Here is a 14,773-nt window from a genome sequence, read left to right as displayed (position 1 = left end):
GAAAAGAGACAATAATAAAAATAATAAAATCATATTTTATATTATTTTTACTTTTTTTTCTCGTTCACAGGATTTGGAAAATAAAAATAAACAAGAAAAACAGAGACCAAAGAAAGTCCATGCATGAGCTCAGTGTAGAATAATCTAGAAAGATGACTTTTCTGCTGTTAAATGTCAGCCTCCGCAAATGACGAAAGGCTACAATGAAAGCTCCATTACGTTTATATTCAACTTTTTAATGAATTAGGATGCCGTCTGATTTAATCTTTGACAAAGTGCTCAATAATTCATGGAATAACAGTACCAACAAGCTAAGTGAATGTTTCAACTTTCAAACGGTATATTTATACGGATCTCGTTAAAGAGACAATGGACTATTTATACAATGTGTATAATGGGCTATTGAGTTATAAAATGAATATCTTCCATAATATTTAGAATAATCATCCAAGTACTACGGATAATAAACATCTTTCCAAAAACTTAAACTGATTTTGGAGTTCACCAAGAATCGACTCTTTATCTTTCGAATCTAGCTCTCTAATACCATGTCATGATACTACTCATCCCAAAAGCTTTAACAAACAGAAAAAGGTAATACTAATTATTATATCTCTAATATTCCATAAACCTTCGTTACAAATATTCCATTGGATCCTCATACTTTCCTTATTTATATATATATATATATATATGATAAGTGATTTAGGTAGATTATTATTACTCCCTCCTCTAATTTGAAACATTCATTCATTATTTTAAAATTGTCATTCATCTATCACAAACAAATATTTAATTGAAAGAGCATGTAGTCAAATTTTATGGAATAAAAAATCTCTTAGCGTGTATATATATATAGAGAGAGTGATGAGTGACTACTGACTAATACATACACTAAATTAGAGTGAGTTTAATTAAAGAGTAATAATAATTAAGGTAGGTAGCATATATGAATATGATGAGTTCAATAACCACCAAGGAGGAATACGATGATGCTTTCACCAAAGCTTCTTCCTTCGCATTTGCTCAGGTGTTTCCTGCAATCTTGAACGCTGCTATTGATATGAACTTGTTTGATATCATATCAAAGGCAGAGAGTTCGTTAGGCATGTCAGCTTCTGAGATTGCATCTAAGATTCCAAAGCAACACAGTGAGATGGGTAGCAGACTTGAACGCATGCTGCCATCATTGGTGGCTCATTCTCTTCTGACTTGCTCCATTCGCACCATTAATGAAGACGGTGACACTGAAAGGGTTTATGCAGTTTCTCCTGTTGGAAAATACTATACTAGTCATGAACAACGAGGCTCCTTGGCTGCAATGTCAACTTTAGTATATCGAGGATACCGATCATCTTTGGTAATCTTACATATTTATTACTACAAAATGATATTTATACACTAAAATAAGTGGTATAAATATAAGTATGATTTAATTTATTTTTAATGTGTATTTATATTCTAACATATATTTTATACTGATGACTTGATTTGGTATATTTTGATATACATACAATATAGTCGTTATTACTTAATAAGTAATACTAGAGGGTCATCAGAATTTATTAGCTTTGATAATCAGTTAGCCCTCAATATTTATAAGTATGTGATAAAGTATGTTGTTGAATTACTAGACGAATTAAACTAAAAAAATTGAGTTGATGACTGAGGATAAAAATTAAGATGTAGCCAACTTAGAGCTAATTAGTTGAAAAATAATTTTGATTTTTAATTTTAAAATTCGAAAAACTGTTCAATTAGAATCAATTAGGAGAGTAACAAACTGGAATCAACTAGTTGAAAAACATGAAGTTTATTATAAAAAAGAAAAAACAACTGCCCACTACTCTAATTTTTCAAATTTTAAAACTAAAAATATAAAGAATTAACTTAAATTGGCGTATGTTGTAGTTATAGTTTTTGGAGATAGTGGAGAGTTAGTTTTTTTTTTTTTTGTAGTAGACTTATTTTTCAATTAATTGACTACTTTTTAGTTGATTTATAAGAAAATTGATTCTTTACTTATGTGTTGTCTTTTACATTATTGACCAAAATTTTAATTTCAATTTACTTGTCAAACCAAATAACACAATATAGACTAGGAGCATCATATATATGAAGAAAGTTATAAAAATTGAAAAGAAAGTATGTAAATTTTAATGATTCTTATTTTAAAAAAAAAAAAAAACAGGACAGATACAAAGGATGCAATATTGGATGCTAACAATGACAATCATTTCGAAAAAGTGTATGGAAAGTTGCCATTTGAATATATGGAGACAGATAAAGAGTTAGGTAATCTTTACGAGCAAGCAATGTCACAAGCTGGCTCTTTAGGAATGAAATCAACCCTTAATGCATATAAAGGCTTTGAGGGAGTATCAACGTTAGTTGATGTTGGAGGTGGATACGGACAAGTCCTCAAACAAATTCTCTTCCACTATCCATCAATTCAAAAAGCAATTAATTTTGATTTGCCTCGTGTTGTGACAAACGCACCCCCTCATCCAGGTAATTCTTTAGATGGAAATTTATGTACAGTCGACTTCATGTGAAGTTAATAACTGAGAATTGTTAGATGAAAATTCAATAAAATCAGTTAAATCATTTAACTACTCTTAACTATCAAATTTATGTGAAGTTTATTGCACCTGAATTTCTACCAATTCTTTATCACTAATTTCATCTCATGTATGCCAAATACAAAATGAAAAAATATTGATTTAGAGAGCATGCACTATTTTGCATGATCATTGATCAGGGATAGAACATATTGGAGGAGACATGTTTAAAAACGTTCCAAAGGGTGATGCCATTTTACTCAAGGTTAGCATTTTATAATAATTCAAATTTATTTATTATCTAAGTCATGAATATATTATATATTAATAAAATCTAACAAGTTGACATCAATATTATTTCAGCATGTATGTCATAATTTTGGAGATGAAGAATGTGTCAAGGTTTTAAGGAACTGCTATGAAGCTTTGCCACCACATGGGAAGGTCATAGTTTTGGATACTTTATTGCCAGAAATTCCGAAATCAACATCGTCTAAGGATACTCATGCTGTGGATCTGGATTTTCTTATCTTTCTATTTCATGGTGGAAAGGAAAGAACTGAAAAACAATTTGAGAAATTATGCAAGGCCTCAGGATTTTCAAGGTTTCAGGTTGCTTGCAATGATTCCTCAGTTATCGTTGCAGTGATGGAGTTTTACAAATAAAAATTAGAGTAAAATGACAAATAAATTTTTGAATATTCATATTTTAAATATATATATATATTAATTCTGAAAAATATATATGTATAATTAGTACTGTGAATGAATAATGATGATGGCGTCAAATTAAAGTTTCATATATGTCTATTTAAAATCCAAATCCTTATCAACTTGCATTAATTTGCTTCTTAATTTGTTGCTTTTCATTCCTCTTCAATTTTTTTTTTTAAATAAATTCTGCAAAACATTGAAACAAACTCTATGGCTACTAAGTTACATGGTATTCGATCTTTAATTTTTGTAACATAGAATTTACCCACCACACATGATTAGTCACAATATAAAATATATATTTAAATATAAATACATATTAAAAATAAATTAAATTATATTTATATTTATATACAAATATATTGATAATTAATTTTAATAATTAATTTTAATGTACAAATAATATTTTTATATATTTATATATAAATATATATAATTTAACTTATTTTTAATATATATTTTATATTTAATATGTATTTTATACTAATAACGAGTTAAACCCCAAAATGGTCCCTGAGATTGGCATTTTGCACTCAAATCGTCCCTGAGATTCCAATTGCACTAATTACGTCCCTGAGATTGAAAAAAATGCACCATAGTAGTCCCTGACCTATTTTCCATTAACGACGTGATGACATGACATGATGACATGGACTGTAAGTGACACGTGTCACTTCATGATTTGGCCACGTGTAATGGTAAGATGATGTGGTGACCAGTGACACGTGGCATGCTGACGTAGATAGTTGTGCCACGTGTCGCAACAGTATTCGTCCACGTGTCATCCATTATGCCATCGTTGTATATGCACCAAATTAGTCCCTCACTTTGCATTAAGTGACTCATTTTAGTCCCTGAAATTGAATGTCGCGCACCAAACTAGTCCCTTCATCAATTTTTTCTCATTTTTTTCTATAAATTCAAAATTCTCAATATTTTTGAATGCATTAATTTCAATTCTATTTTTTCACACGTTTTTCAAATAAAAGTGTTTTCAAGCACCTTCACTACCATCTCCAACCTCTTTCAGTACTTTTATAAAATATTTTTTTTCTTGCGGATACCTCTAATAGCCGCTGTCTTGGAGTTGACGTGAAGGCATTTCAAGCTTTCCTCATTATCATCTTCGACCTCTTTCGTCTAGACTGCAGAGATCAAAAGTGGTAGTGAGGGTGGTTGAAGTGCCTTCAATCTAGCTCATTTATACATAACGAAAACGTGTATTTTATAAGAAAAAAAATATTTATTTTAATTATTAATTTCTTGTTAAAAACACATGTTTTTTTATAAAAAAAATATGTCTAATCAATCATATAATTATTTTTTTATAATAACATACTTATATATTACAAAATTTACTAATATTAAATTATTAAAAAAAATATATAATTAAAACTAAAATCTTAAAATTTTTTATAAAAGCACTTGTATTTAAACGATATATGAAAAAATAGAATTGAAATTAGTGTATCCAAGATATTAAATTTTTAAATTTAAAAAAAATGAGAAAAAATTGGTGAAGGGACTAGTTTGGTGCACGACATTCAATTTCAGGGACTAAAATGAGTCACTTAATGCAAAGTGAGGGACTAATTTGGTGCATATACAACGATGGCATAATGAATGACACGTGGACGAATACTGTTGTGACACGTGGCACAACTGGACACGTGGCCAAATAATATTGTGACACGTGGCACAACTATCCACATCAGCATGCCACATGTCACTGGTCACCACATCATCCTACCATTACACGTGGCCAAATTATAAAGTAACACGTGTCACTTACAGTCCACGTCATCATGCCATTTCATCACGTCGTTAATGGAAAATAGGTCAGGGACTACTATGATACATTTTTTTCAATCTCAGGGACGTAATTGGTGCAATTGGAATCTCAGGGACGATTTGAATGCAAAACGCCAATCTCAGGGACCATTTTGGGGTTTAACTCTACTAATAACTGATTTTAATATTAATTTTGCATCAAAGTATTCTCAATTAGTGCTCAATAATCAACGCAAATAAATGATATGGGCAACCACGAATAAGCATTGCATTTGCAGCCGACAACACGGATAAATGAATGCTTCAACTTTCAACTGTATGTATTAAAATACAACGTGTGACATGCCTCAAATTTTGTATATTAACTTATGTATAAAAAATAATTAAATTAGATATATATTAAAATTAATTACTAAAATCAGTTATTAATATAAAATTTATGTTAAAATATAAAATATATATTAAAAATAAATTAAATAATATATATTTATATATAAATATATAATGACTAGTTCTGATTAATAATTTTAGTATATAAATAATATTTTTAATGAAAAAAACTCTATCCACCAAATTAGGTTCACCAATGTTCTTTTTATTTACGGTGTCTCAATTAATTAAGCGGAAAATATCCACTATGTCCAATGCATAACAACCGCCAATAATCATTATTTAATATAGGATTTAGTTAATTGATGTTTTAAAAATATATGTTAAGATTATAAATTAATTTTTTTTATTAAAAATATAAAAAAAATTAATTTATAATATATTTATTTTTTATTTATTTAAAAAATTTAAAAATTTTCACTAACATAAATCTTATTATATATTCTTAAGACACATGTTAATTAAATTCTTATAAAATCTAGGTGGTAGTTATCATTACTATCATCATAAATACACACAAGTCAAGTTGACTTTTTTAACATTAATTGTTTTTTGAGGACTTAGTGTGTGTTTGGATTACAGTTTGCAAACGGGAGTTTGCATAAAATTGATTTTGCAAACTTGATTTTGATCAAAAGTAAGTTTGTGTTAAAGTGATTTATGTTTGGTAATTTTTGTATCAAAGTGAATTATAGTAAAATAAATGTTGTTTGGCTTATACCATTCAAAATCACTTTTAGATAAAAAATTACTAAAATGGACATCAACTTAAATTTTTTTTATATTATCCTATTATTTTAATTTAGATATTTAAATACATCTTATTAGTTAATTTTATAATAAAATTAATATTTACTTACTAAAATAAAAATAACATATAAAAATAGATAAAATATATTTTTAAATAAAAATAAAAAAATATAAATTATATATATATAAAAGAATATTTAATCAAATATGTTACATTTTCTAAGTATTAAATGTTACTTTAGTATTTTTTACATCGTACTCTTATTCTAGTACTCTCAATAATCTTATTCTTAGTATTAGTTTGGAATCCAACGTTTATTATTATCTATAATTAATTTTTTATTTAATTTATCTTTTTTAATAGAATCATAATCTATATTATAAAAAATTACACTAAAACATAGTATACGAGAATTACAATTATAAAAGAGAATGCTAAAAATAATAAAAAAAATTAAATATTTACTTTATAGTGATTGAAACAAATCCAAAAATTTTTGATGATCTTTTTATATAATATATTTTTAGTATTTTTGGTACTTATTTTTTAGTATATTATAATTTGTTATTATTATTATTATTTACAATTAAGTTTTTATTTAATTTAATTTACCTAATAGAATTAATAAATTATATTATAAAAAAATAATAACAATCATAATACACAAAAATCACAATTATAAAAGTGTATAATGTTAAACAAATAATTGAAAAAAATAAAAATAATAAATAATAGAAAATAGAAGTATAAATAGAAATAACAAGAATTTTATAATTAATACAATAACATATACAAAGGATAAAGTTGGTAAAAGGTAAATAAATTGTTAGTATTTATGGCTAAAAGCCAGTTAAGAAAACGCAGAAGCTACAAATAGTTGCTTCCTGTAAACGTGGTTTTGGCAGCAAAATCACTTCTGCGTTCATGAGAAAAAAATTTGCCAAACCAAAAATTGAAGCTTTCAAAAAATTTAAACGTGCTTCTTCCTTTCAAACGGGTTTCCCAAACACACCCTTAGTAAATATATAATCTTTAGTTATTATTATTTATTTTTTAAAATCTTTTAGTTTAACAAAAAAAAAATAAATTCACAAAAAAATTAAATTTTTATTTTTGTAAACAAGTTTTTAATTACTAATATAATTGATAACAAGTGAGAAAAAAATATGTAGAAAATTTTGTTTTTTATATGACAAAAGAAAAGATGTACACTTTTTTTTTTTTATCCACAACCATTATTTGTTGTTGATAAATATTTCTAGCTTGTAGGCTAATTTGGTAATATGCTTATATGGTTGGATGCTATATATACAGTGAGCGTTAGTCAATCAAGCAAGATCATACAAAGATACACTATACAAATCAGTATATAATTATATATAGAAATATGAGTTCCAGCAATAATAATTCCCATGATGATGCTTTCACTAAAGCAGCTTCATTAGCATTTGCTCCAGTGTTTTCTTCAATCTTGGAGGCTGCTATTGATATGAACTTGTTTGATATCATATCAAAGGCAGAGAGTTCGTTAGGCATGTCTGCTTTTGAGATTGCATCTAAGCTTCCAAAGCAACACAGTGAGATGGGTAGCAGACTTGAACGCATGCTGCCATCTTTGGTGGCTCATTCTCTTCTCTCTTGCTCCATTCGCACCATTAATGAAGCCGGTGACACTGAGAGGGTTTATGCAGTTTCCCCTGTTGGACAATACTTCAGACCTAGTCATGATCAATCGGAAAACTCCTTGGCTGCAATGTCAACTTTATTCTTTCGGGGATATCGTCATGTTTGGTAACCATGAATACATTACTTAGCTTTAAGTTATTTACTTTATTCACAGTTCTTATAACCGAACAAATTAAATTATGTGTGTTAGAAACAAGAGACTAAATTGGAGAAAGAATTTGTGTATTATTGAGTGTATTCAAGTTGTCTATTCAAGTTGATACAATGTAAAAGAGTATTTATAGGTGCTAAGAGAATCGAAATAATAAAGACGTAATATCCTATAATAAATATTTAGATATGCTAAATAATGCTAATTGATCCTAATTATATTTTAACAATGTGTATAAATAAGAAAGATACGAAAGATGCAATATTGGATGCTAACAATCACAACCACTTCCAAAGAATGTACGGAAAGATGGCATTTGAATATATGGAAACAGACAGAGAGTTAGGTAACCTTTTCGGAGAAGCAATGTCTCAAGCAGGGCCTTTAGGAGTGAAATCAATCCTTGATGCATATAAAGGAGGCTTTGATGGAATATCAACGTTAGTTGATGTAGGAGGTGGATATGGACAAGTCCTCAAACAAATTCTCTTCCAATATCCATCAATTAAAGGAATTAATTTTGATTTGCCTCATGTTGTGAAAAACGCACCCCCTCATCCAGGTAATGTCCGCATTATTATATTTACTAATGAAGAGTGCTAGGGGCAGCAACTTTTGTGATTTGGAGTCATTAAGTAATTATTAATGATGTTTTTAATAGCGTGAAATTTCATCCAATGGTGTAGGATTACTCATTCTTCTTTTGCTGGTTACATGTTGGTCAGAATTTAATAAAGTTGTTGGCTCTCTGAACTTTTCCTTCACTAATTTATTTGATCTCATGTAATTATTTTATTTTACACATGAAGGCATAGAGCATATCGGGGGAGACATGTTTGAAAGTGTTCCAAAAGGTGATGCCATTTTGATCAAGGTTTGTAGCTGCAAAAGAATCATTTAAATTTCTTTATCAATCTATCCATTAAAATAATTGATTATTTGATCAGCGTGTATGTCATAACTGGGGAGATGAAGAATGTGTCAAGTTTTTGAGAAAGTGCTACGAAGCTTTGCCAGCAGATGGGAAGGTTATAGTTTTGGAGACTTTAGTGCCAGAAATTCCCAAGTCAACATCAAAGGATATTTGTGCTGTGGACATGGATTACAGTATGTTTCTAGTTCATGGTGGAAAGGAAAGAACCGAGAAACAATATGAGAAATTATGCAAGAGATCGGGATTTTCCAGATTTAAGGTTGCTTGCAATGATTCAAGTGCCATTGATGCAGTGATGGAGTTCTACAAATAAAAATGAATTCCCTTCTGTAACTTGTTATCCTTGTAAAATTTGGTGTAATTTGAGAAGGTGAAAATAATGAATCCAAACTAACATACAGTTAGTTACAGAGTTACTGTATATAGCTTATCAGTTATGTTGCAACTTGCATTACCTAACTAACTAACAAGTAACCATTACTGAGTCCCCTCTTGGCTCTTGCTATTTCATTCATTTGCCCTTGCACTAAAACTATCAATTGGATTCTTTCGCTTTTTTCTCTTAATTCATAATGTTAAGTGTCTTTTATTATACTTGTGCTGTGGATCTCCATTTTGTCATGTTTCTAGTTCATGATGGGAAGGAAAGAACTGAGAAACAATTTGAGAAATTATGCAAAACCTCAGGATGAAAAAGTAGTCTAATTAAAAAAAAGTATTATCTAACTTAGCTTGCATTGTATGTATCATTAGATTTATATTAGGACAATGTATGATAAACACACTATTTAAACTCCCTTAATCTAAATCTAACTTCCAAGTTAAAAGTGTGGCTTGGGTTACTTTGGAAATGAAATGAAATATTAAAATATATATATAAGTAGAAGTGGAACTTGTAAAGATTAACTTTTTTTGACAAAATGAATCTAAAGAAATATTTTAGCCTCTTAAAGGTTGATTTTGTCAGACAAAATTTATAAAAATCATTATATTTTAACGCAATTTTATACGAGTTTGTATAAAAAATTAAGATATTTTAATCTTTTAAATTTGATGATTTTATACTTAAATAATTTTTTCTTTTGAAAATTTCTTTTATACGAATGACCAAAAGTTTAGGGGGGGGGGGGGGGGGGGGAGTCTAATAAAAATCAAAATTTACCATAATTTTTAATCTCTAAATTAGTGTTTTCATTTTTCAGTTTGCATTTGGTTCAAAAAGATTTGAAGCGAAAGGTGAAGTGAACTAGTGAAGTGAGAGAGAGAGAGGAGAATAGCGATGGCTCGTTCGATCTCGCAAGAAGCGTTCGACGAGCTGGTGAGAGAGAACATTGACGACCTCGGAATGGAGCCTTCGGAGGCCCTCCAAGACGCCATCCACACCCTCTCTCTCCAAGGCGTCAACCTCTCCGGTTTCTCTCTTCTCATGTCGTTTCTCATTTCCCGCTGTCGTTTTGCCTTCTTACTTTTTTTTTTTGTAGGTATTGTGACTTGCCTTCCGGGAGAGACCAGTCCCGTCATCCGGTGCCTCGATAAGCTCAAGCAGCAGCTGCCTTCTCAGCTTCGCGATCCAGTAGACGACGTCGTTTGGGCTGACATCGCGGTGTCGTTTGATGAGCTTAGAGCATTGTGCTCTCAAGACAAAGCCAATGCTGCTATTGCCACTAAGAATGGTGCGGTGGAGTTGCTTTGCTCTCTTTGTTCTAAGATTCCCGCTGCTACTTCTCAAGCGGCGCTTCTTTCGGCTTTCAATGCTTTGACTGCTTTGCTTCATGGTGAGGATCACTTGATGTTCTTGATGCTTCTTCCGTTTATTGTTTTCTGTTTCCAAAGAAGTTGAAATTTTAATTCGTTGTCTGAGGAAATCTGTTCATGCTCTGCTTTGATGTAAATCTTTAGTAGCCGATCCAAAAGTTAGATAAAACAGAATGATTCTGTTTGTGTGAGACAGTGATTTATAGGCAATGTAGAACTTGGTTGTATAGTTGTGATTTACTGTTTGGAGGAACTCAGTACCTACACTTAAAATGGTTCAGATTTTATATATACTAAGAATAAGAATTGGTTATGTATGACGATGATTTCATGATTCAAGCAGGATGATTGAATGAGGCTGATGAGATGTTCAAATGGTTGTTGACTAATTGCTTCCTCTTTAATAATTTTTCATTTTCCATTCCCAAAAAGGCAAAATTTTCTTAATTGAAGTTGTTACAATTTTCATTTCCACTTGCCAAAGCAATATTTTCTTGGGTGTTGTATCTTGTTTTAACAAAAGTGTCATATCTGGAATTTCAATTTAAGTATTGGAAAGTTCTGGCCTTAGTATTGTATTTGATTTTTTAATTTACTGATCCTCAAATTCAATATATATTGCTTATATCATGCTTCTTTCTACCATAAATTGTATGCCCTTGTTACTGCAGATGTTCAAAGTACAGGAACATTTAAGATCAGCAATGGACCAAGGATGATAATTGGTTTCCTAAATGATAACAAGCAAAATATAGATGTCTTAAATAGTGGATTTGGCGTTGTGGCTTCAGCAGCAACTGGTGATGAGATTCTCAAGGAATCATTCATGGAGTTGAAAGTTGATGAGCTAATCATGGAGATAATGTCCATACATAAGAATGCTGGCATTCAAAATTTATATGATGCTATTCGTATATTGTTAACACCCGATGATAGTCGAGTTGTAGCTTCACAAGTAAGTTTCCCCTGAATATGTATGTGTTCAGGGTTGAAGAAATAGTGTCAGGCATAGATACAAGAAAAAATATATACGTACTTAGAAAAATAATTTGGTGGTTAGTGACTAGTGATTAGTGATTAGTGATTAGTGAATAGGGATTCTCCATTTATCCTAACTTCAGGTTTTGCATTATGCTATATCATGACTTAAAGTATCTATTATATTCCATTTTCAGGTCTATGGTTATGCAAGAAAATTTGCAAAGATTGGTATTGCAGAAGCTCTTGTGGATTCTCTGCGTGCAGGACTCAGCTCCCCTGACCTAGTTTCAGCATGCATCACTTTGAAGGCCATTGCTGTAAATGTAAGTGAATTAAAATCTAATCCTATATTAGCTAAGAAATATTGAGGTTGTTTGAAAAACTAATGGAAAAATCACTATTAGATCATAGTAATTCAGTTGGGTGTTTTTAAGTGATATTTGTGGGTGACTGGTCCTACAAATTGTCATCATTATTCTTGATAGTCTCAACATTCCCATTGAAAGCCCATAATCTTTTTATGTATGCTGTCTATGCCTATGAATATGAATGTATGATTCCATGGGTTGAGTTGCTGCAATTTTATTTTATTTGTTTTTTTTTTTGGCATTCCTTTTTTGTGAATTGTTATTAAGGAGATTTCACTTGAGCTTATGGGAAGATTTCCCTTTGCACCTATAAGATTGGTTATGTTGTATGATAATAAGCTAACCAGAAATATCAGATTTATATTGCAATACAAAAGATGATTTGTTGGATAAATGGACATATTTGACAATATAGAAATAGAAATTAATGCATCGTAATCATGGATCAATCTATGGCTTTGATTTTGATTCATTATATTTATATATTTTTTCACTATTTGGAGTTGCTATGTTGTCATAGATGGTAGGCTGTCTAACATCTTCAAATTGAGAGATCATTCTGCATTTTATTGTGCTGCTTTTGCTGAGTATTTATATTCTACGTTGCAGGATGAAATATGTAAATCTATTTCTGAAATAGGTGGTATTGATGCAATACTCAGATGTATAGAGGACAGTGGTGAGCAAGGCAACAAAGCTGTGGCCAAAGTGTGTTGCTCATTACTTTCGAAGGTATAAGTTGAAACCATTTCTCCTCAAAGGCACCTGGAGGGGGAAAAAAGAGAAAAAGAAGAGGGGGGGGGGGGGGGTTCTATGCAAAATAATAGTTTTCCTATTTTATTACCCATGGTTCTTTTGAGCTGAAGTTTATTTTGGTATTTATATTTTTATTTGTTAAAAAGAAGCTATATCACTTGGAGCTGAGTCTGTTATAACCGTAATGTCCTTGCATATGTTACATGATTGCCATTTTTCACACTACACCCAACTTTGAAGATATTGTCAACTTTAGCAAAACATCTTTCTAAATTTGAATGTAAACATCATTCTTTTTTAATGTTGAAAAGACTCACCTTGTATCTTAAATGTTTAATTAATCAGTTGGCAGGAAGTGATACAAATAAGAGTGAAATTGTTGGGAAAGGCGGGATGGATAAGCTAATCAAACTTTCAGCCAGGTTTAATGATGACCCTTCTGTTTTGCAAGAGGTATAAACCTGCAATTTCTATTGAGAGCTTGTGTAAAATAGTTCAAACTATTAATGACACTATTTTGTAGAGATTTAGTGAAAATTTCCTGGTTTAGTGTAAATTGTGCTGCTCCAAATGGTTTTACTTCTTTATTATGCTTAATTGTATCATTATGCTTCCGTAGCTTTATTAATCCAAACTGCAAAGGATGTGAATTAACTGATTCTACTGTTACTTTTGAAATGTGGAAGGAAATGCTGAAATTCAGATTTATTATGCAGATTCCTGTCTTCTGATAGATTTGATCCTTATGATTGCCAATATTTATAAAATCCAGTGCATGTCCTGCAGAGACTTTTACAAAAAAGTTTCCTGATATACTTGGATTTGTATCATATCGTGCATCTCAAAGCTTTCCATTTTATCGGTTTTATTTGTGATGCAGATTATGTCCATCATTTCTGTGCTTTCGTTAAGAGCTCCAGAAAATGCAGCCCGTGCTGTTGAAGCAGGCGCTGGTGACCTTGCTATTCAGGCCATGCAGAAATTCCCTGCAGCAGCCCAAATGCAAAGAAACTCCTGTCTTATGATCAGAAATCTAGTAGTAAGAAATCCCGAGAACAGGCAAGTTTTATAAAACAATGCAAATCATTCTTTCTTTCCGTCATAGTTTTCTTAATTAAACACTAACAAAGTTCCCTTTGGACAGGACTGTACTGCTGAATAATGGAGTTGAGAAATACATAAGGAAGGCCAAGCAAACACACGCTAATTGTAAGGATGCTGCCACTGATGCGCTCAGGGATTTGGGTGTTGATGGTTACAACTTGTAGGTGCCATTTTTGTTTTCTATGTGTGTATTATTGCTTTATTTCTAACATGAAACTTGTTCTTTTTTTGTTATTATTATTTTGGGTGCTTATGTGAAAGAATGAGTGCGGATATGTGACTGATGCGAGATTCGGTGTACAAAGTTGAGGCTATAATAGGCTTGTTTGGATAATACGCTTCCCGACTTTTTTCATCTTTTCATGTTGTTTGGATAACACTTGCACAAAATCATATATTCTTGAGATTCAAAATCCAAAATCCTAAATATTTAGCGGTAGGATTTTCAAAACTCAATAAGATAAGTATGCTTTTAAAACTCCAAATTTATACACTTTTTACTATTTGAATCCGAAATAAATTTACAACGATGTTACATGATTAAGTCATTTTAAAAACAAAGTTTAACCAAGTTAGCCAATAACTTGTTGGCATAATAAAAACCAATTGAAAAAGACGACAGATATGCATAAAAAGGAAAAAATATTTTGTTAGACTTGATTACAAAAATAACTTGTTCATCTAACAAAATTTATAGTCATAGATTTTCAAAACTTTCACGATATTATTTTAGTATAATTTTTTGGACTTAAAATTCTAAATTTATATTTAAGCTTTTGAAATCCCAAACAATTCTGTAGTAGGATGCTAAAACCCTTACAAAATGACCAT

General features: G+C 30.4%; 3 protein-coding genes and 1 pseudogene across 4 annotated transcripts; all 4 read left to right on the top strand.

The window, feature by feature from the left end:
• Positions 1-874: 874 nt before the first annotated feature.
• On the top strand, positions 875-3,359 carry LOC130954689 (isoliquiritigenin 2'-O-methyltransferase-like; annotated as a pseudogene).
• A 4,235-nt stretch (positions 3,360-7,594) lies between these two features.
• On the top strand, positions 7,595-8,002 carry LOC130957856 (isoliquiritigenin 2'-O-methyltransferase-like). The gene has a single exon (XM_057884700.1). It carries the CDS (start codon positions 7,595-7,597, stop codon positions 8,000-8,002), a length of 408 nt encoding a protein of 135 aa, XP_057740683.1.
• Positions 7,912-14,302, top strand: LOC130954190 (uncharacterized). 2 transcript variants are annotated; one of them, XM_057880921.1, is made up of 11 exons: positions 7,912-7,998; positions 8,288-8,918; positions 8,992-9,348; positions 10,181-10,390; positions 10,460-10,753; positions 11,405-11,688; positions 11,909-12,037; positions 12,692-12,814; positions 13,184-13,291; positions 13,719-13,897; positions 13,983-14,302. In XM_057880921.1, the coding sequence occupies exons 4-11, from the start codon at positions 10,258-10,260 to the stop codon at positions 14,104-14,106; spliced, it is 1,374 nt and encodes a 457-aa protein (XP_057736904.1). In that variant the 5' UTR covers positions 7,912-7,998; positions 8,288-8,918; positions 8,992-9,348; positions 10,181-10,257; the 3' UTR covers positions 14,107-14,302. The 2 variants fall into 2 exon arrangements, with proteins under 2 accessions (XP_057736904.1, XP_057736903.1); XM_057880920.1 differs by lacking the exon at positions 7,912-7,998 and having other exon boundaries at positions 8,011-8,918.
• On the top strand, positions 8,273-9,291 carry LOC130957855 (flavone 3'-O-methyltransferase 1-like). Its single transcript, XM_057884699.1, has 3 exons — positions 8,273-8,606; positions 8,854-8,918; positions 8,992-9,291. Exons 1-3 carry the CDS (start codon positions 8,273-8,275, stop codon positions 9,289-9,291), a joined length of 699 nt encoding a protein of 232 aa, XP_057740682.1.
• Positions 14,303-14,773: the final 471 nt, after the last annotated feature.

The sequence above is a fragment of the Arachis stenosperma genome, chromosome 10, assembly GCF_014773155.1.
Source record: "Arachis stenosperma cultivar V10309 chromosome 10, arast.V10309.gnm1.PFL2, whole genome shotgun sequence".
NCBI classification, from domain to species: Eukaryota; Viridiplantae; Streptophyta; class Magnoliopsida; order Fabales; family Fabaceae; genus Arachis; species Arachis stenosperma.
This window is presented reverse-complemented; position numbering and strand designations above follow the sequence as displayed.

Bases quoted from the DNA above. Each gene is read 5' to 3' on its own strand.
- LOC130957856 (XM_057884700.1), top strand. From the start codon at position 7,595: ATGAGTTCCAGCAATAATAATTCCCATGATGATGCTTTCACTAAAGCA.
- LOC130957855 (XM_057884699.1), top strand. From the start codon at position 8,273: ATGTGTATAAATAAGAAAGATACGAAAGATGCAATATTGGATGCTAAC. The intron at 8,607-8,853 runs GTAATGTCCGCA...TTACACATGAAG, and splicing joins AAACGCACCCCCTCATCCAG to GCATAGAGCATATCGGGGGA. The intron at 8,919-8,991 runs GTTTGTAGCTGC...TTATTTGATCAG, and splicing joins GTGATGCCATTTTGATCAAG to CGTGTATGTCATAACTGGGG.
- LOC130954190 (XM_057880921.1), top strand. From the start codon at position 10,258: ATGGCTCGTTCGATCTCGCAAGAAGCGTTCGACGAGCTGGTGAGAGAG. The intron at 10,391-10,459 runs GTTTCTCTCTTC...TTTTTTTTGTAG, and splicing joins CCAAGGCGTCAACCTCTCCG to GTATTGTGACTTGCCTTCCG. The intron at 13,898-13,982 runs GCAAGTTTTATA...CCCTTTGGACAG, and splicing joins GTAAGAAATCCCGAGAACAG to GACTGTACTGCTGAATAATG.